Source organism: Spinacia oleracea, chromosome 2 (assembly GCF_020520425.1).
Source record: "Spinacia oleracea cultivar Varoflay chromosome 2, BTI_SOV_V1, whole genome shotgun sequence".
Classification (NCBI taxonomy): Eukaryota; Viridiplantae; Streptophyta; class Magnoliopsida; order Caryophyllales; family Amaranthaceae; genus Spinacia; species Spinacia oleracea.
The window spans coordinates 107,828,858-107,856,838 of record NC_079488.1 but is presented as its reverse complement, the minus strand read 5'-3'; the positions used below and the strand labels follow the sequence as shown (position 1 = coordinate 107,856,838).

The following is a 27,981-nucleotide window of genomic DNA, read 5'->3' as shown; positions in this document are numbered from 1 at the left end:
TGTTATGTACTAGAGTCCATTCAATGTTTTTGGCTGTTGAGCTCATATATGTCGAATTGACAGTCCTTTTATCCTCTTTATTTCCTGTATAACGTTAATGAACTGGTTGAATTCTTTATAAGCCTTACTAAAGTAGTTGAATTTGATTGACACTTACTTATTACTTTTACTGGATGCTATTCTTATTGGTAATGTTGTGTGCACTACATGTAGCTGTAGATATGTTGGTTATGATTTGTATTTGCTGCTTTCAACTGTCACCCATAAAGCAGATTGGTGCTTTTGTACCTGCTCTATGTCAAAAGGTGACTAGATTAGTACAATCCTCAATGCCATTGTCCTCGTTAGATGAATCAACTCTCACGTAGAAGCCTGCTAGAAGGCACAACTATGAATATAATCAATCGTACTCGTTACAATATTGTACATTGTACGGGTATGAGAAATTATCTGTTTCTAGTGGATCAGCATGTAATGGCATCATTTTAACTCTTTCAGACCACCTGGCAAAGCTTTGCGTTTTATTGTTATTGTTCACTAGATGATGTCTTGCTTTTTTTTTTGCAGGTGTGTAATGGATGGTAGATTAATTAGTTGGAAGACAGGAAAGCATATGTCGTCAATTTGTTTAGTTTAGATTTGCTTACAGTACTTTGATTTATTTCACTTTGTAAGATAGTATTTTGTATAATGTAATAGTATACAAACTCATATCTCTTGTACTCCTTATTTGAATAATAATAACGAGACGTGTTTAGTATTTCTAGTTTTTTGCCTCCCAAAAATATTTTGTTCGCACTAATCAAGACCCAAATCATAAGAAATAAAAAGTAAATCATACAAAAATGCAATTTTCTAGCCATCTATTGAGGCGGGCAAAGGTTATGCAACGTCTCAATAGGGCCCTCATACAGGTCTGTTGAGGGGGGCATTTAAGAAGTGAGCCTCAACAGAGGAGGCTGTTGAGGCGGGCTTCTGTAAAGCCCCCCACAACAGGTCCTTATTTTTCGCTTATCTGTAGAGGTTGTTGAGGGGGGCTTTCAAAAGCCCCCCACAACAGATCACCTGTTGAGGCGAACAAAGCCGCCTCAACAGATCACTGAGCTGTTGAAGCTACGTCTGTCGCAGCGGGCCTTGTTCGCCTCAATAAACCCAAAATGCCCCCCTCAACAGGTATTTTTTCCACTAGTGTACTATTGACAAATATAAAGCCAGATTAGTTGCTATTGGATATCAACAGGTTGAAGGCAAGGATTTTACTCAAACCTTCTCCCCAGTTGCCAAATTAGCAACAGTCAGGGTTGTAATTGCTTTAGCTGCAGTCAGAGGTTGGGATCTGTTTCAATTGGATGTTAATAATGCATTTTTGCATGGCTTTATTGATGAAGAGGTTTACATGAAGCCACCACCTGGTTATCTTAAAGCTCAACCTGGTGAGGTTTGCAAGCTGAAAAGATCTCTCTATGGTCTCAGACAGGCATCTAGACAGTGGAACAAGGAGTTAAGCAAGTTTCTGAAATCTTTACACTTTGAGCAATCTAAGCAAGACTACTCCTTGTTTACCAGATCACTTCATGGAGAATTTTTGGTACTTTTGGTGTATGTGGATGATATTCTGATAACTGGTACTTCTGTTTCACAAATCAATGAGGTCAAACTTTTGCTTGATCAAGCATTCACAATTAAGGATCTTGGTCTTTTATCATATTTTCTTGGCATTGAAGTTCACAGAAACTCTAATGGAATTTTTCTTTCTCAAAGAAAATACATCAAGGATATTCTTCTTGATGCTGGCATGGATAATTGTACTGCTGCTCCTGCACCTCTTTCTTGTGGTTTAAAGCTGACCACTGATGAAGGTGATTTACTCACTGAGCCTGATGTATACAGAAGATTAGTGGGAAGATTACTGTATCTCAGTATCACCAGACCAGATTTATCTTATTCAGTGCAACACCTCAGTCAGTTTGTGAGCTCTCCAAGGGTTCCTCACTTAAGGGCTGCTCTTCATGTTCTCAAATACTTGAAAGGGACTATTGATGAAGGCTTATGGTATTCTGCTGATTCCACCACTCATCTGTCTGCATATAGTGATGCAGACTGGAGTTCATGTCAGTACAGCAGCAGATCCCTTAGTGCTTATGCTGTTTTTCTTGGTACAAATTTGATTTCTTGGAAAACCAAAAAGCAACGAACTGTGAGCAAATCTTCAGCTGAGGCTGAATACAGAAGTATGTCAGCTACAGCTAGTGAACTAGTTTGGATTCAGGGGCTTCTTGAAGACCTACAAGTCACTGTCCCATTGCTTGTGCCTCTATATTGTGATAATACTTCTGCTGAGCATTTGGCCAAGAACCCCATGTTTCATGATAAAACTAAACACCTAAAAAGGGACATGCACTATGTTCGTGAACAGGTTGAGGATGGATTCATCCAAACAGCTCATGTTTCAAGTTCAAATCAGTTAGCAGACTTGCTCACCAAACCCCTTTCTTCCTCCCAACATCGATTTTTATCTTCCAAGCTTGGCCTTGCTTCCAAAGTCCAGCTTGAAGGGGGGATATAGGAAATATCTATTTATATTTATTATTATTACACAAGGTTGTTAGAAGTTGTTACACAGTTAGTTAGAGTTTGTTAGCCTAGGCTTTACTAGCTTGTATATAAGGCAACTTTAGCTTGATTGTTGGGTAAGAAATCAGATAATAAAAATATCATTCTCTCTCAATTCCCTCTGATCTTCTGATATTTTTCAATTTAATTGGCCGGACCAAATATTTTGGTATGTTTGTATAACAAATACAAACTTTTATATAAGTCGATCTTACACAAAAGACCGCATAGATGTCATATAAGTTAACTAATGAAATCAATTAGTTAAACACTGTAACCACTTAGTTAAACAATGCAACTAATTAGTTAAACAATGAAATTAATTAGTTAAATAATTAAAGTGGTCTTTCCGGTGAAACGGTCTTACACAAAAGTTGCCGTATAACAAAAAAATTATACACTTCGTGGAAAATATAGCATCTTACTATATTAATCGAGAGCATCATTATCCATAAAGCAATGCAATGGGCGATTAAGAGAAAAAGATAGGTCATATTGTCATAAGAAAGGCGGGAGATGAGAGGATCAAATAAAATTCCCAAAAAGATTCAACCAAAATATATACTTTGTACGTATTACTTGTTTACGTAGTTGTTTTCTCTCCAATCCCATGCATCATAAACAAATGACACATGATTATGTTATGATTAAGTACTTCTTGTTGTGGGGGGAAAAAACCCCACAACACTTCTTTTTATAGTAAAACTTGACGACATCCAGAAATGATTGAATGTGAAGGTTAAGATGTTGATTATGTTAATCAACAGCTAATTATCTTTCATTGAGAAGTCTGAGAACGTGTAGCTAGAAAATTAGAAATGTTGTGCGTCTCGTTGTTGTAGCTTTAATGGTCATTTTAAGCATTAATTAAACAACTAACATCTAACCACTAATAGCTAATTTGCCAAACACTTTACGCAAATAACTAATTCAACTCGCTAGTCAAACCAACTAACACAAACATCTAACAATTAGTCAAACCAACTAATAATTACGAAGTAATTATCAAATTGTCTTTCTTTTCACATGATGTGCATATAATAGGAGTAGAGTTGATCATCATGGGCCCGACCCGACCCGACCCCAAAATTTGGGGTTTTGGGCAGAATATTTCGGCCCGCTTTTCAGGCTCGGCCCGGCCTGGACTTTCAAAAAAAATGCGGGCTTTGGACAACGTAAAACAACAATTTTAGTTATAAATTTGGCCCGGTCCGAAAATAGCCCGAAAAGCTCGCTAATATTGGCCCCAAATAGCGGGGTTTGGGCACAGGAAAATTGGGACGAAGCTTGGCCCAACCCGGCCCGACATAATGGGCAGATTTTTATTCACTCAACCCGACCCGATCCGCCATTTGATCAGGCCTAAATAGGAGGAAATATGAGAGGGTGCAAGTTACACCTTAGCCTTTTAATTAGATGGGTCACAAATACAATGGTCTATTTATGTAACCAATATATTGTTGAGCAATCTGTGTGGGGAAATAGCATTATTGGATATAGTTAGGAAAATAGGTCATTAATCAAGTAGTTAAGAAATGACACACGCAATATTTAATGCAATTGTGCGGGAATTGGTTTCTTTATCTCAAGTTGGTTCAAGCAACTAAACCAACACCCTGTATTGTATTGGTTGTTCCATGAAAAGGACTCATGCCGGTAAATGTCTAGTGAGGGTATGAGGTGTTCCTCTTGACTAACATCATTAGACACCTACCTTCCACTTTTATATACTAATGGGTCAAGACCTGGACAAGGGAACATATATGGTGCACCTGTGTTAGAGCTGTCGATTCTCAATCCAATATATTGAACTCGCTTGATTTAACTGACCATTTAAAACCCGTAAGCTGGAACACTTAATCCTGTTAGATTTGATTATATCCAAACCAAACTGACCTGGATATATAATTGACCAGTATACGACCCCATCAATAACATATTGACCCGTGACAACCCGATTATATTCAACTTGAACCAAATCGATATGAAACTCAGCAATGACCCGATCCTTGTGGACTGGTGGGGGCGGGAAATGGCTAGGTGAAGAGAGAGAAAGAGAACGACAAGGGCGATGGGGTGGGGGCGGCGGCTGGGCATAGGGGTGTGCAAAAATATTCGATCCGAAATTTTAGATATCCGATCTGATTTTAAGGTTTCGGATATTTCGGATCGAATTCGGATCAACCTTTTTTTCAATTTCGGATACCCGAAATGTTACAAAATTTTAAAATAACAATAGAAATTTTGGATAATCCAATCAAAATTTTTGAATATCCGATCCGATCTTAAGGTTTCGGACATCCGAAATATTGCAAAATTAAAAAAAAAACAATAAAAAGTTCGGATAATCCATTCAAAATTTTCGAATATCCGATCTGAATTTAAAGTTTCTGATATTTCAGACCGGATATCCGAAAAGTTAGGAGAAAACATGATTTTTTTTTTCTTAAAATTCGAATAGTTTTCAGATATCCAATCCAAAATTTCGGATTGGATTCGAATCAAATTTTTCCGATCGGAATTCCGAAATTGAACACCCCTAGCTGGGCGTAGGGAAGCAAAAAATGAATGCAATGAGAGAGGGAGGGGAGAAAAGGTGGTGACAGTACCGTTAGGCACCGTGGTGATACTCTATCCTTTAAGATAACAACGTTATCCTCAACAAGAACCTTTCTCAAACGATGTTTTTCCTTGAAATCGAATATGACTAATCTAATACTTCGTACAACGTTTGGGTCATTTATTGATCGAATCACCTTGTAAGCGTCTACCACGCTTCCACATTTGACACTAGTCTTATATGCACGCGATGCGTGCGAGATTATATAAAATCGTAGTATTACAATTAATTATCACAAATATGTAGTAGGCAAGAAAAAAATGTTCGCAAAGCTAATCTAAAGAAAAATTAGTCGTCCCTATTTAAAAAATTAAATTCTAAATAGTAACACAATTTATTCATGCGCTTACATGATTAAAAATCAAATTCTTAGTACCAAAGTAACTAAATATATTTCTCCAGCTCTTTACGATATTTTATTATACAAACTATGGAATCCAACTTAATCTCTAGGTTGAGTATCTTGATAGCACAATCTACTTGGCTGGAAATACCTACATCGCCAAAAGAAATCAAAGACAAAAGATAACACATTAAAGAAGCACCATCAACAATACTACTGGACTGTAAAGGCATAAGGTGGCTAAATTTACCAATTTAAACCATATTAAGCAAACCCCCTGCATACACAAAACAAACAGGAGCACCATAGTCCAGAAACAACCAAAAGAAGCTGTGGCCAATATGAAAACAGTAAAACAGATGCAAGCTACCAGCCTGCACTCACCAAAAAACCAGCAGCAAGCCAACAGGCTCCCAACACACTTGTTGCATATTAAACAGAAGCACCACCAGACTCACTATTAAGGCACTAAAAGCACTAATTTATCCCTCTGAAGACATCTCATGTAAGCTACAACCTGAATATCTATTATCTTAACCTGCAATTCAGAACTCGGTTTTGGATGAACCTGAACCTAAACCTGGTTATTTGTGTCTGGCATAGATTATGTTCTATTGGTTTTCTTAATCCTTTCTAGAATTCTAAATCTATTTTTCATTGAGTACTTCACTGAGGAGCATGGCTTCAACTGCTTTCGAGGTGATTATCCTCGAAACACGCATCTGATTGTTATGAGTTTGGTTTAGGTTGTGATTAAAGTGACCTTAAAATGATTACACTATGGTAAATTGGAAAGATTGGGACTTGAATGATGTCAGCAGTACAGAAGAAGAGAATTTAACCTAACAGAAATTGAAATATGCACTGAGTGAGCAGAAATTAGAACGATAGGAACCCATCTCATGTGAAGATATGTATCGTGATAAAAAGAGTAAGGTACAAAATCTCGAAAAGCCACAGTTTGAAGGTGAATAAAGGTTTCAATATTGAATAGGTTGATTCCGATAATACTTAACAGAGTAATGAAGCCTCTTCTATTATATCACAACAGATGGGATCCTATAGTTATCCATCAAGAAATTTGTGTACTTCATTCAATAGTTGAGCCAATAATGAAGTAAAATTGGAGAATAAAATTGTACTCACGGGATTAACTCCACATTTCCTAATAGCTGAGCCGATTTGAAGCGTTGAATCATACGCCTCTTTATAACTAAGCCATTCATAAGGACCCGCCTACAAAATTAAAACATAAATTAGGACTACATGATTCTTTACTTTTCTTAGAGGAGAAAGAACTACATGATATGAGACCATGAAGCGGCGGAGGAAGGAGTAGAGTGAATTGCGAGTCTGCGAAGGGTTTAAGAGGAAAGAATGGAGGGTTGTTTTAGACATTTTGATGGGGGACACGAAAAGTGTTATTACCATTAATCCCTCGGCCCTCAATTTCTCTCCTTTCAATTATGTAACAATTGTAGTTTTTTACATAATTTCACTATCCATGATCAAGATGAACTCTTTCTGACAATTAATCTCTTCAAACAAACGAAAAACTGAAAAAAGAAATTCAGATTTCTAGGAAAATACTTTATCATAGCTTCAAAAATGAAGAGGAAATAGTTACCAATAGGGTAGGAGAGAGGGTAAGATGTGCATACTCAAAAGATGAAGCGCTCAAGATCTTCCTTTGTGGGAATCATCCAAACTTTACCCCTGAAATAATTTATAGAATTAAAAATTTGTAATATATCATCCAAAATGAATGAATTAACAATGAAGTATCCAATAGAAAAAGTCTACACAACTTTAATGAGCACTATTAAGTATTAACTCAACTTAGCTCACCCAAAATTGTACAACAAACAACTGGCATCAATAACAAAAACAAAACAAAAAACAATGCAAAAATTGCAACCCTCTCACTATTTTGTTCAGTTTCGGTGTCTGGTGGGTTGGATTAAAGAAAATCAAGTTGTTGATAATCAAAGCTCCACAATGAAACTTCGATAATTCATAATGTTTCGAATTAGAAGTATTGAATTATAGACAATTACCTGGCGTTGTTGTCTATCTTTGGCTTTCGGCTGAACCATTTTTGATTTCATATCATCATAAACACCATCATAATCAAACACGGAAGGCTCTTCTTTTAGCGCTTTCTTGTACTGATCCTCAACCCTTCTAGTGAATGATTTGTGACCATCTCCTTGCTTAGGATTTCGACCTCTCTCGTGGTGGAGGAGTTCGACTGCGACAATAGTTAAGATGCAATGAAGTAAGTCCACAGTTGAGTTGGAGAGAGAACCGATCGTTCATTAAGTTCACAACAGATACTTCGTATAAAAGAACAACAGGGGCATGGGGACTCACATCTAAACCTAGTACCTCACCAGTCGAAAAAGCTTAAGGGAATTAGGGTGGAAATGAACACAAACCTGTGGTATCTTCTTCCATTAGCAGGGTCTTCATCTTTAGCATAATCAGGAGTTCCCCGAGTTTCAGGTACTGAAATAAATAATGGGAATTAGGGTGTGATTAAAATCCGGGTACTGAATTATAATCAATGTCGGTTGGTTTGCATTTCTGGGTACTGAATTTTTAGATTTCAGTCCATGACTAATAGCTTCAAAGATAAACTCGTGACAATAATGTCAACCTAATTATTCCAAATCACACATTAACAAATTCACCAATAAACTCGTGATAGCAATCAAGAATTTTATTTAATTCAATTTTTTTTGGAAATTTTATTATGATTTTATACAAATCACACATTAACAAATGAATTTACCAAAAAATTGAAATTATTAAGAATTTCATACAAATCACACATTAACAAACAAATTCACCAAAAATAAATTTGAAATTATTAAGAATTTCATACAAATCACACATTAAAAAAATTCACCAAAAAAATTGAAATAAATAATAAAATCATTTCAAAAGTTTCCAGAGTGTACTATATAGAGGTCCCTCGAATTTCTGTGGATGAACTAAGGGAAGTTACCGAGAAATATGGATCCAATGCTTTAATATGGGAGGGATCATATGGTAGAGTGTACTATGGGGTGCTTAAACATGGGAGTGCAGCAGCAATATGCAAGCAAACAACCAGATAACCAATTTTTAGCTCAGGTTCAGAACTTCTGAAATCATATTGAAAATTTATACCTACTGTATTTATCTGCTTAACGCTCAGCTGCTTATTTGACTTTCCTCTCAAAGTATATCTACTCTCCTCTCTTCAGAAGTTCTCAAAGTATATCTACTTTCCTCTCAAAGTAGCTCAGGTTTAGGACATTTAGCAAACAACACTTCAACAACAAACTCTTATATTTCCACCTCAGTTATATTTCCAACCAAACTGAAAAAATAACCACCTCATATATATTTCCAATCAAACTCTTATATGAAAATAACTCCAACATTAACGTTATGAATTATATTGCCATCAACACAATATCATTACACATATAAATCAGGATATTAACACACAAAAAAACTAAAATCAACACACCAAAAAATTCAAAAAGACAAAAAAGTAAGGAAAAACAAAATAAAATAAAATTGAGGGGGTAATGATGAAATTACCAGAAAAGATGAATTCCAGAATCAAAAATTGCATAATCACCAACTTTGTAATCTGGGTATCTTGAAGATTGTAGAAAGCTTCGATTTTTATAAAAACCCAAATTTGAGGCTTCTGGGTTAAATCGAAAGAAGTTAATACAGATCTGAACCGATCAACAACAAAAACGCACAAAAATAACACAAATAAATTGAAGAAAATTCATTGTCAAATCTTGAAAAAAATGAAACTGCACGAATACAGAAAAGCAAAAACGAAATGCATAATTACATACGAATATACAATTGAATTCCAATTCCACACCACATCGGGAGAAGTAATTTGAGCGAGTACCTGAGATTTTAAAGAGAAACCCGTTGAGATGATGAAGTTCCATTCGTCGGATTTGAGGAAAGATCGAAGATGAGAGATTGACGGAAGGGAGGAGAGATTGAGTGAAGGAGATTGAGTGAAGGGAGGAGAGATCGAAGATGAGAGATTGAGTAAAGGGAGGAGAGAGAAAGTAGGCGAGAGTGAAGAAGCGGCGGAGGGAGAAAGTAGGCGAGAAGGGTTTGAGAGATCCGAAGGGATTGAGAGTAAGAGTAGAGAGGGTATAATTGACTTTTTCAAGTGGACACGAAAAGTTAATTTACTTAAACACCCTCAGGAGCTGGCTTATATATCCACATTTGACATACATAGCGATCAACATGCAAGCTAGCTAGTGACTATATATTTTCTCAAACCCATTTTCAAGATCAGATTATGTATCATTATCCTCTGATCCATAGCTCTAATTCAGGCACAAGCATTGAAAGCAGTAGAGTATGCAACACTCATAAACAATGTAATAGCAGATTCACAACGCTTGTAAAATACATATCTATCCGTGCTTAAACACGATGCTCTGGATTTCCTTTCCAATATTCAAACCATCAATCAATGTTAGCACAAGCAAGTAAGCAACTAAGGCAGTTGATTTGTTACTGATTTGTAATAAATACTTAGATTTGTAATCAATATGTGCTTATGTGTGTATTTTCTGTGTTTACTGATTTGTTACTGCATTGCAATAAATAATTAGATTTGTAATTGAATAAAATAATAAAATAGTAGAGGATATTTAAGTCTATTCCATAGGAGGACACCAAAAGTACAATTTAATTGATATCAGGTGTTCCCTTGTAGAATAGAGATTTAGTACCAATACTGAATATGACAATACCAAAATGCAAATTAAGTCATTTTCGTTTTTGGTACTGACATATTATGTGTTGGTACCAATGATGTCTTAGCCTAGTGGTTAAGACTGAAGGTCTGTGTACGATAGTTCTCACCTTCGAAATCCCTCTCTCATTGTAATTTATTATTCCTTTGTGACTCATTTGCATCCAAATAATAACATATTATGTATTGATACTAAAGATGTTATATTTGGATCACTTGTGTCCATATGAACACAAGCCACTTGATGTTTAACATTCCTCTGACGAAGATCGTATGAATTTATGTTGCTTCTTTGAAGCTTTTCTTACGAGGCTGAAAGGAATTAGTTAGTTCTTTTATTCTTTGCCACGGGCCTGAACCTGACTATTTTTCTTGGGCCTTTCATCGTGACTTTGGGAGTATCAGTCCACTATTTCAAGTAAACGGGTTGGGAGTATCAGTACTACTAGTCATTGCCTCATTGGATCAGATGGTTGTAACTGTACTACTAAGGCCTCAGTTTATAGCCTTGCTCGAATCAGCATTAGTCGGGCTTTAACGGCCTTAACGGGTGAAGCGTCCTAAAAAATTGAGAAATACTCCTCCCATTGCAGAATTAATTTTGGGGAAAAACTTAATTTGCTCTTGTAAAGTTTGATATAGACTAAAGTTGGACATGAGTTGGACGTACAGACCCATGTATCAGGCTAGTAACTGTAGTAAGCCTCGCGCTTTAACATGCCATGCTTGGAACAAACTGAAAAAAAGTCACGATGTATCAGGCTCTTCCGCTCGTGGGTATAAAGTCTGCCGCGCAGGTGGGCGGGTGGCGTATGCCTATTGTTAGAATCCAACCTTCTTTTGCTTGTATTTTGCTTATCTAGTGCTTTCTAAGATCTTTCTAATAGTTTTCTAGGCTCTAGATAGAATTATTATGTTACTTTCAATCCAGTGTTCACTGGTATTTTGTAGCTAATTCAAAATAAACCTCTATGAGGGGTATGAATGAATGAATTCCTACTTCTCACCAATTGTTGCCATCGCTTTATTGCTTGTGTTTTGTTGTAGGCCTTTATAGATATTGTGCCATCACTTGCTCTAAAGCATCCCAAAGTCCCACAAACAGATAAATTCTCGTTGCCGGTCCCGCTTGTGCCTGCTGTGCGCACACAAGCGCCCCGGTTGACCCTCGTCCCTCGCTCTCGACGCCAATAGGCAAGAGCGCCCTTTCAAAATCAGACGCTTACTCGTGCCCCTACGAGCCACAAGACACTCATTCCGCACAAGGCACTCATTCCGCACAAGGCTTGCATGCTTGCCGCTAATAGGCAAGAGTGCGCCGCACGGTTCCAATGTCAAAACATTCGAACCGTGAACCCTATTGCGCACGTGCCAAAATTTGAAAATGATATCCATGTACCGCCCATGAGCTACAATTATGTCTCTTGTGTCTCCTGTGTCGTGTCGTGCTCCTATTAGGTGTGGACTACATGGGTGATGGCTCATGCGCAAGCCCTGGGCGTCTTTGAAGTAGATAACTTTTACTTTCTAGTGCAGAAAATGAATAAAAATCTCTAACACAGAACAAGAATAGATGATCAAATTGGACACAACATGAAACCAAACTGTGCACAACACATTTTGATCATTATGCTTATCTATGGAGCTTATTCCGTATGCTTTATGAATAAGGCTAAAACCTATTGGATTTATTTTGGCTGAATATATATTATCTAAACGAAAATGATAAAGGTCGCAACATGCGACCTTTAAGCCGTGTCACACTGATCACATGGCATGCTTATGTGTCATGATTTAAATTGGAAACTAAAATATTTAACTTATATAATCTATTATATACCTTTCAAAAAAAGGTAGGAAAATCTTAATATTCTAATTTGTTTCCTTCTTTACATTGATTACCTTATTTATATATTTTTATAGTAAAAATATTGAATTGATAGTAAAAATATTCTGATGACGCATAGCCTACGTGACGCCTATATGTACCAATTAAACTGCGACACATAAGATTGCGACAACTAAATGTTGTCGCAACTTGCGACCTTTATCATCACCCCTATCTAAATTTATTTGAACTTAACTGAACTTATCTGAACTTATTTTATCTGAAAAAAATTTATTTTGTCTAAATTAAACTTACTTGTATATGAAAATATCTGGAAACATTATTCTTACTGAACTTATTTATTCTGAACTTATTTTATCTGAAATAAGTCAAAATAAGTCGAATAAACCAAAACCAAAACACACGATGATCAAAGGGACCAACCGCAAAGACGAAACGTTGTCAGCCTTGTCACCTCTAACAACAATACCCTTTCCGGAAATATCCATTCCCAAAAGTGGCAGTTTAATTTTAAAAATTAAAATATTCGATGTCGGCCACCAGGTATAGTGATTAATGATTCCAATAATTGATTTAAATCAATAAAATCCTTGTTAAAGTCACCCTCAACATACACGGTGTTAAACCCACTTTGCTTAACCGTGTTAGAACCTGGTGCGCAAATGAGCTGTAGACACGTGGTGTATGATACCTACAATTACGGCTTTGCCTATATATACAGAAAACGGTTCTACAGATTCTGAAACATCATCACTTCAGATCTCTTACTCATTCTCAATTCACAATTCTCAATTCTCTCTGTTAATCGAATCTTGCAACAAAAAACCCAGAAAAATGGACAGACAAACAGCAACTTTCGTGGACCTCCTTCTCGCCATCCTTCTTCCTCCTCTTGGTGTTTTCTTGAAGTATGAGTGTCAGGTAATATTGTCGTTCATCTCTATTGCTTTTTTTTTTTGTCGATTATGTCAATTATACTCCATCTATCTCAATTTAATCGTCTGCTATGTTTAAACTCAATGTTGTGAAGATTTTCTAACATGATTGATTGACTTTAACAGACCGAGTTTTGGATCTGCGTGTTGTTGACATTATTCGGATATCTTCCTGGGATCATCTATGCTATTTGGGTCATCGTCAGGTGATCTACTGCCCCCTGTAATTAGGCACTTTTTTTTTTTTGGTAAGGTCTGTAATTTGGCACTCAACTAGAGAATGAATCGAAAATTCAATTAGAATTTTCAGTTTTGTTTGGCAATTAATTCAAAAATTACTTTTTTTTCTGAGCAGGTAAGGTGTGAAAAGGGACCTTAGATCTCATTGGTGACGACAAAGATGTAGCAGAGTTTTCTTTTTTAGTTTTATTTACAATCCATCGTAAAAAATTTGTTTCTGTAATGTATGAAACTATTGATTGTTGATTTGTTGAATTTCTTCGAGTATCAAAAGCAGAATTCTGAATATTGAAAATGTTGTTACTGATGAGTCTTGTATAATAATTCCTAAACTTCATTACGTACACCATTTAAAGTTTAACTTCTGTCACTTTACTTTCACTCTTTCACTTATGTTTAGTTGAATAAGTCGATGTAAATTACATTCGAGAACAAATAGTTCAAATAAGTTCACTTCAAGAGAAACTATTCCTTGTGGAAAAATAAGGGATGCTCAAGTTCAATTGACATATACTCAGTAAAATAAGCTCAAGAAAAACATATATCACCCATCACCAACTCACTACCATGTCCATCCCTTCCGCCTTCTCTCAAATCCGCTCATCCAAAAACGTTGAAACTTTACTGTCTATTCATTTACTATTCGAAACCCCTGCTAAAGTGCGAAAAATAAAGATCAAACAGCAAGAACCTTTCTTACACATCAAAATATTTGCTGTATTCCAACATACAAGTATTAGACGGCTATAATTCATTAATTCCACCATGTTCTTTCCAGCAAAGTAATCAACACTGGAATAGAGTAATGGACAAGCATTTACAGGTCTATTTCTTGTTCTTGCTGGACTGAAAGAGACTGCACTCCAATATTTTGACACTTAGTTACGCATACAGCTTGGATCGGGTAATGTGTGCTGGGTATTTGATTTTAATTTTCCATCAATCCCATTATTTGCCCACTTGTCTATTCGTGAATCATGTTACTATCAGTGTTCAATCATTATCAATAAAAATAACGTGCGAACAAAAATGATGAACTGTAAACTCAAATATCTACCAAGAGTAATCATGTCATCGCGTCATGTTACAGATAAGTTTTGGAATAGCTAACTAGAGGAATGTTTGTGAAACCAACCATTTAAATCACATGAACGAGACCAGCATTGACGCTGAAAGCCTGAAACAGATCGCCATGTAGGAAAGATGAGAATTGTACCATAGTTATTGCATTTGTTATGCTGTTTTCTCCGGATGATGATAAATTGAGAAAAGAACGGGTGAAGAGCCGCTTTCAGTCCTTGAAGTGCCATTCCCGACGGCACATAGGACAATGAGCTTGAGAGGTCTGTGAATTTACCCACTTCAAGATGCAGTGTAGATGGAAAGCATGGTTGCATTGCCCCCAAACTGCAACAATAAGCTACCATTAGTTTCACCCTATCTCACAAATAGATACTTATAAAATTACAAGATAAGATTAGGAGAACACACAACTGACACAAAGATGCCAGAACAAATGACATCTTTAGTTTCACCCAAACCCACCTCCATGCAGTTACTTTTACGGTGTGGTTGGACCGTTGGATAGCAAGATAGAAAGGACGGCATGGGAAGGGAAAGTGGAAGAATGGGAGGGGAAAGAAAGGGAAGGGGAAGTGAGTTTTATTTACCCTCAAAATCTCTAGCCAACCAAGGGAGTTTGTATCCCTCCTTTTCCTCTTATCCAAACAAAGTGTTAAACACACTATCTATCTTTTCACAGCGAAAGTCGAGGCAGTATATAAACACAACGGTGTGTGGGTTGGTGATTCCATCAACACATGATGGACACAACATGGAATGTCTTACACAGTTACACACTAGTGTTATCCAGTGATTTTTATATGCTGTCAGATGAGTGCGATTGCATAATGCCATTTTACTTGCTTTCTGTGTGCGAGGACATCAGCCCCAGTGCTATGCAATATGCACTTATGCAGCAGATATTTGAAACTAAGCAATCAACAAGAAATGAAAGAGTAGAATAATGGTAAAACTAAAGAACGAAGTACAATGGAATAGTGATAAAAACACGAGAAAATGCAAACTAATCAACTTTATTTTTTATACTCCAATACGGAGTATGATTAAATAATAATTAAAAAAAATCGATCATAGGATGTAAGATACAAGTCATACAACCAAATCCTGGCAGCAACCAAGGTTATATCATCAATTGAATGGATTTAATGATCCTCCATTCTGGAATCCCGTCCTAGGACAAGGAGCGTGGATCATCTAATTTCGGAGTGATGAACACTAAGGTCAATAGTACATCACAACTAGCAAATGTATTCAACATAGCAAATAGCATACCAACTCTGTTATTTCATATACGTAGTATTAAATATTAATCCCATACTCTACACAAAAGAAAAGAATGACATACTTAATGGGCAGTCATCGCCAGGTAGTTTGCAATCTGGACAGCAGCCATCAAATGGCATCCTACATATTCCACATGTTTCATCCTGGGCATCCCAAGTCCATGAAGCTACAGCATGCCATTGTACAATCTTCACTTTCATCCTTTTTCTATGGGAAGAAGCAAAAACTCAGCATAATCAGCATAGTGTGCTACTGACACAATCAAACATGACAATAAGCATAATTATGATAATAATCAAGTTGATGATCGTTCTGTCCAAAAAAAATCTCTTAGAGGCAGACATTATGCTTCAATTGCCAAAAAAAACAAGTGTTTTGAGAACACCGGAAAGGAAATATTCTTCGTTTCAAAATGCAAGTGGTTGAAGCATAAAGGGGAAGTCTGTATTGGGAACGTCACTGGAATGGAACAAAACGAACTCCATTTCATGATTTGTCTTTCAATATTTAGAGGGTGATCACTGTTTAGTTGGAAACATGGAATCGAGTTCGTTTCGTTACACTCCAGTGCTTTGGTTGTTCTTCATTTCCCTAGAATATGAAAAGAGGTGTATAGTGATATACAAACGAACCTTATTCCTTCATCAGCCCTTAAGACTGTAAATTCATTCCACCCAAAATACAAACCCTAGAATTTACTTTTCTCATTTCTGGTCTTCTCCAGAATAAGGCTAGTCGTTTTTTTGGTTGAATCGACAAGGAGATAGTTAATTGATCTAATTTACACAAGTTTATACGAAAAAGAGAGAAATGTTGACGATTTTGAAAAGATTGAGCATGGAGAATAACTGAAGAAATGAACAATAAATACTTCATACACGACCAAACAGGAGAAAAGAACACGAATAAATCAATTGCAGAATTTCAACACTGCATTATAAATCTGGAAATCATCAATTAAACTAACCAGAAGAACGGCAAAGATTAGGGAGCGAATTGAGGTGAAGAATTCCACGAAATTGTTACCTGGAGAACCAACAAATCAAGCTGGGAGAGAGAAAGTCTACTGAATTTGGAATCACTACTGAATATTGCTGCCTCTCTTCACAAAACTGTCATCTCTTGGCCTCTTGGGCTAACATTGTCGGTTGTTGCTGCCGTGAATATATTGCCGCCGATTTGTCATCTTCAAAAATCATACGGAGTAATCCCTAATTTCAAATTGGGGGTAAAAATTGTGAACAATAGCCAGGAAAGGAAAGGATGGAATTAGTGAGGGTAAAATTGTCACTTACATGTAATTATATTTTTGTACCCATTTTCTTTTCGATTAGATCAAACTTTTTATTTTATTTTTTACATGAAAGAAAAGTGAACATATTACTCCGTCCTAATGTCCTATATTAGGATAATCTTTTTTCTATCCAAGGAAATACTCCGGAAAATAAGAAAAATTATGATTCTCTTCATCATTTATTGTTTGCCTCATGTACCAGAACTTTAAAAGTGTTTTTTTTTAAAAATTAAGAATTGATTATATGAAATTAGGATGAAATAAAGTTGTAGTATAACTGAAATCAAATGTATTTTATATAAGAGTAAGGTTGTGTCTCAGTATTTGTGGTAATTGGACAATCTTTAAAGGACGAATTAAAATGGCAAATGAGGCAAACAAAAAGGGACAAAGAGAGTATCAACAAGAGGATCTATAGTGAGAGTGATGGATAGCTCAGTTGGTTAGAGCTTCCATCTCGGTTACAGGTGATCTTGAGATCGATTTTCATCTCCGCCCTTGTGGCTCATTCGCACCAAAATAATAATAATCTATAGTATCTTGGTAGATCTGGATGACCAAGACTGCAACAAGTTCGATGCACGGTTAGCTTCTCGATAGACATAACGCGAAATATAACTTTCGAAATGGGTAAGCAGATGATTGACCAGTGAGCAAACATGTCAATGCATGGATCGTTGGATAAATCAAGTACTAGTCTACTTATAATAATCTTTCAAGCAAGGACAATCCTTCACTAGTTGATGTAATTCAAGGTCCTTAGAGCATTGTTAATGGTGTGTAAAATTTTTGCAGTTGGGGAAAAATAAGGGGGAAAAGTCAAATTTAAGGGGTTCATGGTGTGCAAAATCAAAAACCCCCTTCGCATGAAGATTTTTTAGATTTGGAGTGGGGAAATCCACCCAATTTAAATCCGCCATGTGGCATTACATAAAAAATTCATGTAACAATAATTTTTCAACGGGAATTTGTTTATATTTCTGATTCATAAAAAAATAAAATAAATTTAAAAATTCAAGATCTACAAATAGGCATCCATTTTGATATAATTTAACACAATATTTTTTTCTCATTTCTCTCTCTAATTTGCTTATTTACAACTATATGTACAAAAAACTTAATTACTCATTTTCTAATTTTTTATTTTTTTATTAGTGTTGTTATAAGAGAGAGAAGTAGGGGTAGAGAAAGAGGGGTAAGGAGTTTTTTTTTTGCTCATGGTTAAGAGAGGGATGGGGGATTTTTTTTTTTGCTAATGGGAAAAATGAAAAATGAAAAATGATGAGTGAGAAAGTGGGTAGAGAGAGAGGGATGGTGATTTTTTTTTGCACATGATTAACAATGGTCTTAAAATCACCTGAACTTATCAAAAACCTCCTTGATAGTTGATACGGACTATTCAATATTACACGTGACACGCCATTTAAAATAGTGATTTTGGAGAGGGGGGAAATTGAAAAAAGTCGTGAAAGAAGCAATTGGCACAAAGATTTGATCATTGATAGGAGCTTAAACCTCCTTCCTTCAAGAAACACAAATAAAAGTTCAATTAAGCCGTCAAGACACAGTTTGTTCGTAATACAAATGAGACAGCCATACATGAATTGATGCACCACATCGCGCCCCTGGTTCTGTTGGGGGGGGGGCGGAGGGTTAACAACCACTTGGAAACAATTGCGTACACTTTAATATTGCGTACACTTTTAATATTATCATCTAACATCTATATCAGATATCCATTTCTTGAATGGATGAACGCATTTTCCCTCAAACCACTTCCCAGAATGACACTTAAAAAAAACAATTGCCAGCCATTGGAGGTGGATCAAGGGTTATGTTATCGATTTCATCACTTTGACCCTTCATCATTTGTATCACTTTTCCAAACCACATCTTTCAATCCAGATTGAAAATTCTTGAAAAACTGTCACAGAACAAAAACAAATGTACCAAGTGTGTTAATTATGAGTAAACTACCTCAGGCTAAGAAAAATTAGCAGAATTGAGAAACTCTGCAAGATTTACCTTGTGATACTCCAAAGTATCGCCTCCAATTTTCCGCAACTCTACTACGTGAAAAGAAGGTGCAACTTCAAACACCTTTGGTCAAGGAGCATGCAACAAATTAATTAAAGATTTTCTTAAGTATATTAATGAATGAGTAATTAAAAATATAGCTTGATCAAATAAGAGATGATACCTCTGTAGCCACGGAAAGGCGTCCCTTCCTTCCGCTTGTATGACCTTGTAGCTTCATCTATAAAGGATCAAAAGAAAAGTTTATTAATAACGTAAATAAAGAATAACAGAGATTTAACGTGGTTCACTAAACAATGTGTTAGCTACGTCCACAGGCAAATGAGAAAAAAGTAATTGATCCTGAGGAGTACAGATTACATAATACGACTAGGTTATGACCACGTTGCGTCCCTGAACCCCTAAACAAGGACGCGTCTCCCCTGGATCCAGCTCGCTGACTGGTCAGCAAGATCCCCGTGATGGGGCGTTTCAGTAAGGGGTTTGACCGACTCAAGGCATATTCTAACACACAAACTAGTCTCGGTGCCATTGTGCCTTGATGATCGAGGAGAGAACTATATGGCATTCACACAGTAGTTAGTTAGTTACCTTGTAATTTTGCTTACGAACATTAAAGTCAAGAGACTTTGCAGCTTCCTCAATTTTAGACACGATCTCATTTGCAGGGCGTTGGGAAGTAAACCGGGTTTCTTGCTTTAAAATACCCTGTATAAGGTGCATATGAAGAAATAAAAAGGGGTTAGGATATCAAAGTTAAACTGATTTATCAGCAGATAAAACTAATTAGTAAGATCAAGCAACATACAGGTTCCTTGTTAAAAAGGCTGTCAAGACTAAAACCCTGTGATCCAGATATAAGCTCAAAAGCATTCATTGATACAGGCTTCTCCCGTCTTTCTGTTACAAGATTTTCCTGCAATGCAAATAATACTAGGATGAATTCAAGACCAATAAACAATTACTATTAAGAACAAGTTTATAATTTGAAAAAGTTTGATCTTTAAGCCAGTAGTTAGTCATAAGATCAAATTAAACAAATACAAACACAGTACTCACCTCTGAGTTGTTAAAAGCAGCATCTACATCATCAAGATTTACATCCCCTTCCTCTGCAAAACTCGATGGATGGTAATCCTTTTTAAACCATTCATCTTGCAAAATCTCAGAGATTGTGATTCTCTGCAGAATAGGTACCATTCTCATTAAAACAGAACCAGCTTCGACAAAATGTGAGATATAAAAACCAATTAAAGAGATGCACAAGAGTTACTGAATCATGAGATCTTACCGTCAGAGGATTAGGATCAAGAATACGTTTGATGAACTTCTTAGCACCAGATGAAAGCCATGAAGGAGAAACAAACTTAGCATTTTGGATCTGAATCAGAAAAACAATCCCTCTGTCAATGGTTTTTGTCAATGTTTTGTGCATCAGATAGTCAAAAATAAGATTAGACACTCACTTTTTTGTACAAATTAATGAGGTTTGTATCATCAAAAGGTAAGTACCCAGCCATTAACACAAAGAGAATGACCCCACAGGACCATACATCGGCTGCTGTACCATCATAACCTTTATCAGTGAGCACCTGATAAGAAATTTAGGAAGTCAAAAAATGTGTATTTAACATTAATGACAGATTAAGTACCAGAAATGAGTAGTACCGTACCTCTGGAGCAACGTAATTAGGAGTTCCACAGGCAGTGTGAAGTAGACCATCTTCCTGCAAAAGGTCGAATTAGATTAGATTTCTGCTCCTTAAATGTGAAGTTTCATAGCCTAATTTGTTTTTTCTTCCAACAATTTTACTCCTGTTTTTCTTTTATGGTTTCTTTTTACTCTTTGTTTTAAGTTATGCAAGCAAAAGAATACCTAATATGTTACCACAGAGACAAGAGTACAAACCATAACACAAAACATGTTAAAAACAAGCTTATGAGAAATCAAACATAAGCAGTCTTTTTAGACCAGAAATTGAGGAAACTAAGCTTTAAACTACACTCAAAAGATATAGAGAAAAATTCAGTTCAGCATTGAGCCATTCAACTGATATGCATAGGTTTGTATAAATTGTATAACAGACATGAGAAATCAAATGGCCTGAAATAATTAAAAGAAGCCAAGAGTTCTTACCCTCACTTGCTGTGAAAATGCACTTAATCCAAAGTCGGCAACTTTCAGAACACCATAGGAATCCAGAAGTAGATTCTCCGGCTGCAAACCATTAATAGGGAAGCTATTACTAGACTGTATGCAGATAGATTTTTCTTTTTGAGATGGAAAAGAAAAATATAACCAAAGAAAAAAAAGGAAGGTGAAAAAGAAACCTTCAGATCTCTATGGTATACACCTCTGCTGTGGCAGTAATCTACAGCGTTAATTAGCTGGTGAAAGTACTTCCTGGCTTCGTCTTCCCTTAGTCTGCCCTGTTTGGCCTGTATAAGAGCAAACAAAGAGATGATTTTCTGCTAAAACAGAATATTATACACAGATGAATCATGAGTAATAAGTATAATAAACACAAATTTATTGAATTAGTACATGACAATCCATGGCATGACTTCATAAACACATTTATCTGCAAGTGGAATTCATCAATGTAACCTAGTTAGGGAGATGTTTTCGTAATGAAGGACTCACTATTAAGTCAAAGAGCTCGCCTCCCTCAACTAGTTCAAGGACAATATAGATCTTTGTCTTGCTTGCCATGACCTGTTCAGAAAGACATGATTAACTTACATTCAGACATTATGTTACCGAAAGTAGTACATAAGAAGCACTACATATTGCATTGCTTTCTAACTCCTAAGAGACGATAACAAGATATCATCTATCTACACAGATGAATGGAAATCAAGGCTGCAGCTAAGCAATACAGTACCACACTTAGTAAACTGAAAAGTAAACTTCACTAGGAGTCGACCAAAAGAATGTCACACATACCACCTTTGAATTTTGATAATGCAGTACATACACATACACATAAATTTTTCATTCAAACCAATCATAGACGAAGTGGTCGAAACGTGTTTTGAACTTATGTTTTACTACCTGCGTTTCAAACTGATCTTTACACTTTTCATTTGGTTCATTTCATAATATTTTTTACATTGTGTTTCATACTATTTTTTGACATGAAACATAACGGTTTACCCTCTTATCACACAAAATTTACATTCTTCCACCCATTTTCTCTGATTTTATTCATTCTTTTTTCTTACACCATCCCCACTTTTTACATTTATCCATATTTTATTATACTCACCCACCTTACCCAGTTTCGCTCATTTATCTTAATATTTGTGCAAATAGTAACTGTAAATAACATTTTAAAACGGATGCAGTTGTTGAATTGAAGTTAGTACTCCTTTTTCACCACTTCTCCGAGCTTATTAGACTAAGAATAAGTTCGGACAAGTTCAATTCAAAGAGTTCATGGAGAATTCTCTATGATATAATTGGACCTAGATTAACTAAAAGACAAATATAACATCCCTTGATGAACTCAATTAAAAATGGCATCTTAGATAATCAAAATTCCAAAGTATAGAAGATGAGCACATTAATTAAGAGTATGAATGTATGATTGAGATAAAGTTAAGTACCTCGTAGAGTTTAACCACGTTAGGATGTTTAATCACCTTCATTGTCGAAATTTCTCTCTTTATCTGATACCATAATACAACAAATTACTTCATTAATTAATTAAAAAACATTTAACAGCAATATGCTTTTTTTATTAGTATTCATGCATATTGTTACAACAACAATAACAACATAATTAAGTATTGATAATTTCAAAGAATCCACCAATCACCTCTTCTTTTTTTTATCAATCAAAAAATCCAGACTAAATTTAAATATTGAATTCCGGGTTAGTGAAAAGTTTTCAATTTCTGCAAATTTACAGGGAATATTTATTTTTATTTTAAAAAAGCAACCTCGTACCTTCCATTAACGTATACGAACATATACAGATTGAACACTATTGTTCTGGCCCCCAGAAATTATTTAAAATGGCATACTGATCGAAATTTTATCCTAATTGGATTAAAATGCGACGTAACATTAATCAAACAATGCGTCGAAAATGAATTTAGCATTAAACAAAAAAAAAGAGAAGAAGATTAGAAGAACCTGTTCAACCATCTTATGTTGAAGAAGGTGGTCACGATTAAGAATTTTAAGAGCGACAAAATCACCAGTTTCTACATTTTTAGCTAATTTCACTTTCGCAAAGTTTCCTTCGCCGAGAGTTTTCCCTAATTCGTACTTTCCGACTCTTGTCCGAGTTGTTCCCGGCCTTATTCTGCTCATTCTCCGGCGACCGGAAAACTTCCAATTTTATTATTATTTTATCGGTTTTAAGTAGAGTGACGTAACGTAATGAAACTGAAAAAGGAAGGAAATCAAAATTGTATGGAAAAGGTAACAGAGAGTTTGTGTAGAAATGAGATTTTATTGTTTATATATAAAGGGGGGAATTAATAATTGATGGAGAGGGGTTTCAGTAATTCAGTGGTATGGGAAGAAAACGCTTGTCTGGCAAAAAGGAGGGAAAAAATTGAGAAACTGATAAGGGTGAAACTGAGGACAGGAATACTCGTAAACTACGCGGGATTGGTGTGGGACCCAGCCCATGGGCCCAGCCCTTGGTATGATAAGAGAGAGAAAGAGAAGGGTGGGGCCTTCTGGATTCTGAGGCGAGGAGAAATGGGCCGGGCCCTTGGTATGACTGTACCACGGTTTATCTTATTTGTTTCATCTAAAGTCGAGCTGCTCGTAGGAAAAGCAACCGTAAAAACCAAGAATATATGGAGTATGATTATTGATTAGTACGGAGTAATAGGTAGGATAAGTTATTATCCGATTATTGATTTTATAGGGAAATGGTTGGCCCTTTTTTGTTAGGAGCTGTTAGCTGATTTGACTAGTTGTTAGCTGATAGCTGGTTGCATTAGCTGATTTGACTAGTTGGTTGCAATAGCTGTTTGTGTAAAAGTATTTGGTAAATTAGCTAATAATTGTTAGCTATTTAATATGTAAAATGACCATCGACAATTTTTGTGTAAGACCGCCTTACCGGAAAGACCACTTTGGTTGCTTAACTAATTAGTTCAATTTCTAAACTAATTGGTTACATTACTTAACTAATCGATTCAATTGCTTAACTAATTAATTTCTTTGCTTAACTAATTGGTTTCAGTGTTTAACTAATTAGTTCAAGTGCTTAACTTATATGATACCAAGGTGGTCTTTTGTGTAATACCGCCTTATAGAAAAGTTTGTAAATGACCATTAAGGACATTAATATACTTTGTTTCTTATTAATATTTGACAAATGATTTATTGTGTTAATTATTTTCTCTTTATATTTTTCTAATAAACATTGAGTAAATAAAATAAGTTTATTTTTGTAAAAAAATATTCTTAATTTAAATTTTTTAATAATATATATTTTTCAATTAGAGAGATATTGCTAGTGATATTTTAAGCATGATTGCAATATACTTCAATTGCTTAAAAGTACTAATATAAAATTTATTACAACAAAAAAACGAATCTAGTAAATAGGGTGAAATGAAAAAGAAAGTGTGAGTAATGTTTTTAGGAGAAAAATATGTAGGGTACCAAGTTTTATAGTAGGACAAAATAGTCATTTTCATCCACTTTCTCAAACCTCTAATTGCAAAAGGCTCTTATATTGAGCCTTTTCAAAATTAGCTTTTTCACCTCAAAACTCTCTTCCGATCTTCTCCTAACCAAACACTCCCAATTAGCTTTTTCTATAGGTCAAACCTCTAATTCACCCCAAAAATCTCTTTTTCCTCAAACCTCTCCTAACCAAACACCCGCGTTGTATTGCCTTACAAATATTTCGACATTATCGAGTATAGGGTATGAATATACGAATGTCTTCAATGGTTTAGACGACAATTATCCTTCGAACCCGTGCAACAATTTAAAAAGGAAAATCTTGAGAACTACTCAAATCTCTATTACTCCCTCCGTAATTTTTTAGAGGTTATATATACCACTTTCTACCATATTTATTTAGAAGTTACATTTTTATTTTTGGTATTTTTCTACCCCAATTATTTAATACGAAATATATATCTTTCCTCCTATGAATCCACTACGGTGTATTTGATTAAAATATACTTACTCCGTTCTTTTTTAACTGACACTATTATTTAGACACAATATACAGTATGAAACATTAATATCTTCAATTGTGGATAAGAAAAAATTATAAAAAGTTGATATTTAAAAAATATTTATTGAGACGGGGCTAATAAGACCCCATACAAGTATTTTTTTTCTTAAGTATAAATCACAAAAGGAAGTTAAAAGAATTTAATGAATAGTGTTCAACACCCAAGTATGTCATCTAATAAGAAAAGGAGGAAGTATATCCGGTTCAGACCAAGCTCGTATTAGAGCATGTACATTGGGGCTCTTGGAGTGGCTCTCCAAGTAGCTCTCCAACAAGAATTATCTCTTGGCCAACATTGGGGCTCTTGAGTGGTTCTTGAGGGGCTCTTGAGTAGCTCTTCATGGAGAGCTACTTCAAGGTAGCTCTTGCCCAAGAGCCCTTCAAGAGTTGATTCTTGTTAAAAAGTGAGGAGTAACTTTAAAAGTTGGATAGTAACTTTGGTTAAAAACACAATTAATTGTGGACCACCAAATGGTAAAAATGATAATGGAGAGCTCATTTGAGTAACCAACTAATGTTGAGTGTTTTTAAGAATGAATTCTTGTGTGTGTTTTGTAGAGAGATAGTAGTAGGGAGAAAGGGAAGAGTCCTCTAAAAGCTCCTTTAAAGAGCCAACCAATGTACATGCTCTTAAAACCCAGAGAAGTTTTACTTGTACGTACACTGTATAGTGTATACACTAGAAGAGGTACGTTTGTCGTGATTGTGATAGAAATATGATCACATGGGGAGCTACATGCGTCACATGCAATGCCTTTCGAGTTATGACACACTCCTTAAACGATAGATGCTGTATAGATAAGATACTATTCAGAGATCATGTCCCTCTATATATCTCTTACTCAGTTCTTCTACTATCTTTAGCTTTTCAACAAACACTCAAATCTCAAACAAAAAGCTTCCCTGCCATGCATAAAACCTAACTATAAAAACCACTTCATACAAATTCATTCTCTCAATTGAATAATCCCCTAAGCATCTCGAGTATATTCACTATCTGTTGAACATGTTAATGTACATATAACAAAATCTAGTATTTCTTAATGAATTGAATCATGTATTCAACGGGAACTGATTTTGGCACACCAAAAAACTGATTTTGACACTCACCTTATGAGTAGAGCATGGAAAATGATATTGGCACACCTTGTGGGTGAGTAGTGTGTCAATATCATTTTTCGTACTCAGCTAGTACATAAATAACAGCTAAGAAATAAGCTTGGCTTTACCATGTACAAGATCGATACACAACCTCCGATTTATGTAAGAAAATTGTTTGATCGATCGAACTTGTCTCTCCTTGTTAAGAGTATAATCTATATGTGATTGTTTGCTAGGAATAGTTACTACACTGACAAAATAAAGGGATCGGACATTACTAACATATAAGGTTGGTAGGCAGTGTAGGCTACTCCACCTCCAGTTGTATGTAGAAATTGTCTGATTAGTCTAACTTATCGATCTCTCTTTATTTAGAGATCCGGGTCAATTGGAAAATCATCATTCCAAGGTACTTATACAAGAATTTGTATCTTTAATGACAACCTTATAACGACGAGTAAAAAATTCCGTTGCAAAAGCCTTTTGCGACAGGGCTAACAACCAAACAAAGACGGGAACAACCATCGCAAATGTCTTTTACGACAGGTTAACGACGGAATTTCCATTAATGACGGCCTCATTTTATGATGGGTTCGCGACAAGAAATCCCGTCATTAATCAACGATTATTGGCCTTTAGTGACGGAATTTCCCGCCGTTAATGGTACAAATTCTTGTAGCGTAAAAATGCATATATAGTAATATTGTTAGATAATGCCTTGAATTGGTCAAGCCCCTTACTGCAACGCCTCAGCACGGGGATCTCGCTGTTTTAGGCCTATTTTCTGGGCTTTTTCGCATCTGTCTAGAGAGACTTTACAAACTCTTTAGGTCATAACCTAGTAGTATTATGTAATCTGTAATCCTCAAGATCAATAAAACTTTCCTCCCCTCTGCCTATGGACATAGCTAACCCATTATTGGTGAACCACGTTAAATTCTATACGTTCTTTATTACGTTATTTATTCTTTCTTTGCATTTGTTATAATAAATATAGTGAAGTGCATTTAATGATGTGGGTCCAATAATAAGTTACTAAATTATGCAACAGAGAATAATCGATATAGGGTATGTCTGGTGTATAATTATTAAAGACGATTGTCGATCGGAAGGTAAGTTGATTCATAATTGGATATATGCATTATTGGATTTGATAAGCATGGGCTAGCTAGTCTGAGATAAACAATTAATGTTTCCTTATGCACCCTTTCGTGTCCTCTTAAGTCTTGACCAATTTTATCGCAAATAAAAACAAATTGTAACAGAAAGAAATGGACATAAAGTACTAATCTAAGAAATTAAATGGGACGTAATTACAATTACTTCGAGTTACATAAAAATCAAGGCAAAATACACTATAAGAAATTGTATAATTAACGACCGGAAATTCCGTCTAAAGGCTAATAAACGTTGAATCCGACGGGAGCAAACCAGTCATAAAAGAGACCGTCATTAATGAAAAATCTCATCATTAACCCGTCGTAAAAGACATTTGCGACGGTTGTTTCCATCTTTGTTTGATTGTTAGCCCCGTCACAAAAGGCTTTTACGACTGAATATTCC

The 27,981-nt window shown here is 35.6% G+C and overlaps 3 protein-coding genes and 2 long non-coding RNA genes across 6 annotated transcripts; 1 reads left to right on the top strand and 4 right to left on the bottom strand.

The window, feature by feature from the left end:
- Positions 1-5,582: 5,582 nt before the first annotated feature.
- On the bottom strand, positions 5,583-7,295 carry LOC130467169 (uncharacterized). The gene is made up of 3 exons (XR_008927328.1): positions 7,204-7,295; positions 6,723-6,812; positions 5,583-5,727 (listed from the first exon to the last, which is right to left on the bottom strand). It is a non-coding gene; the product is annotated as an uncharacterized lncRNA (long non-coding RNA).
- A 724-nt stretch (positions 7,296-8,019) lies between these two features.
- Positions 8,020-9,833, bottom strand: LOC130467168 (uncharacterized). The gene is made up of 3 exons (XR_008927327.1): positions 9,502-9,833; positions 9,171-9,282; positions 8,020-8,084 (listed from the first exon to the last, which is right to left on the bottom strand). It is a non-coding gene; the product is annotated as an uncharacterized lncRNA (long non-coding RNA).
- A 3,121-nt stretch (positions 9,834-12,954) lies between these two features.
- Positions 12,955-13,759, top strand: LOC110786765 (hydrophobic protein RCI2B). 2 transcript variants are annotated; one of them, XR_002532936.2, is made up of 3 exons: positions 12,958-13,144; positions 13,285-13,364; positions 13,514-13,759. XR_002532936.2 is itself a non-coding variant. In XM_021991344.2 (2 exons), exons 1-2 carry the CDS (start codon positions 13,058-13,060, stop codon positions 13,366-13,368), a joined length of 171 nt encoding a protein of 56 aa, XP_021847036.1. In that variant the 5' UTR covers positions 12,955-13,057. The 2 variants fall into 2 exon arrangements, 1 of the variants encoding a protein (XP_021847036.1); XM_021991344.2 differs by lacking the exon at positions 13,514-13,759 and having other exon boundaries at positions 12,955-13,144; positions 13,285-13,368.
- LOC110786779 (anaphase-promoting complex subunit 11) lies at positions 13,513-17,018 on the bottom strand. The gene is made up of 3 exons (XM_021991360.2): positions 16,792-17,018; positions 15,827-15,972; positions 13,513-14,805 (listed from the first exon to the last, which is right to left on the bottom strand). The coding sequence occupies exons 2-3, from the start codon at positions 15,963-15,965 to the stop codon at positions 14,690-14,692; spliced, it is 255 nt and encodes an 84-aa protein (XP_021847052.1). The 5' UTR covers positions 15,966-15,972; positions 16,792-17,018; the 3' UTR covers positions 13,513-14,689.
- Positions 17,019-18,537: 1,519 nt separating this feature from the next.
- LOC110786759 (CBL-interacting serine/threonine-protein kinase 9) lies at positions 18,538-23,663 on the bottom strand. Its single transcript, XM_021991336.2, has 14 exons — positions 23,238-23,663; positions 22,706-22,768; positions 21,741-21,812; positions 21,428-21,535; positions 21,234-21,314; positions 20,770-20,823; positions 20,563-20,688; positions 20,388-20,477; positions 20,156-20,278; positions 19,905-20,012; positions 19,688-19,804; positions 19,260-19,316; positions 19,085-19,159; positions 18,538-18,983 (listed from the first exon to the last, which is right to left on the bottom strand). Exons 1-14 carry the CDS (start codon positions 23,415-23,417, stop codon positions 18,909-18,911), a joined length of 1,329 nt encoding a protein of 442 aa, XP_021847028.1. The 5' UTR covers positions 23,418-23,663; the 3' UTR covers positions 18,538-18,908.
- Positions 23,664-27,981: the final 4,318 nt, after the last annotated feature.

Excerpts from the sequence above, each read along its gene's own strand:
- LOC110786765 (XM_021991344.2), top strand. The coding sequence starts at position 13,058 with ATGGACAGACAAACAGCAACTTTCGTGGACCTCCTTCTCGCCATCCTT. Across the intron at positions 13,145-13,284 it reads TCTTGAAGTATGAGTGTCAG|ACCGAGTTTTGGATCTGCGT; the intron begins GTAATATTGTCG and ends TGACTTTAACAG.
- LOC110786779 (XM_021991360.2), bottom strand. The coding sequence starts at position 15,965 with ATGAAAGTGAAGATTGTACAATGGCATGCTGTAGCTTCATGGACTTGG. Across the intron at positions 14,806-15,826 it reads TGGCGATGACTGCCCATTAA|TTTGGGGGCAATGCAACCAT; the intron begins GTATGTCATTCT and ends TTATTGTTGCAG.
- LOC110786759 (XM_021991336.2), bottom strand. The coding sequence starts at position 23,417 with ATGAGCAGAATAAGGCCGGGAACAACTCGGACAAGAGTCGGAAAGTAC. Across the intron at positions 20,279-20,387 it reads TTGATCCTAATCCTCTGACG|AGAATCACAATCTCTGAGAT; the intron begins GTAAGATCTCAT and ends CCTATTCTGCAG. Across the intron at positions 19,317-19,687 it reads TTCGTAAGCAAAATTACAAG|ATGAAGCTACAAGGTCATAC; the intron begins GTAACTAACTAA and ends GATCCTTTATAG.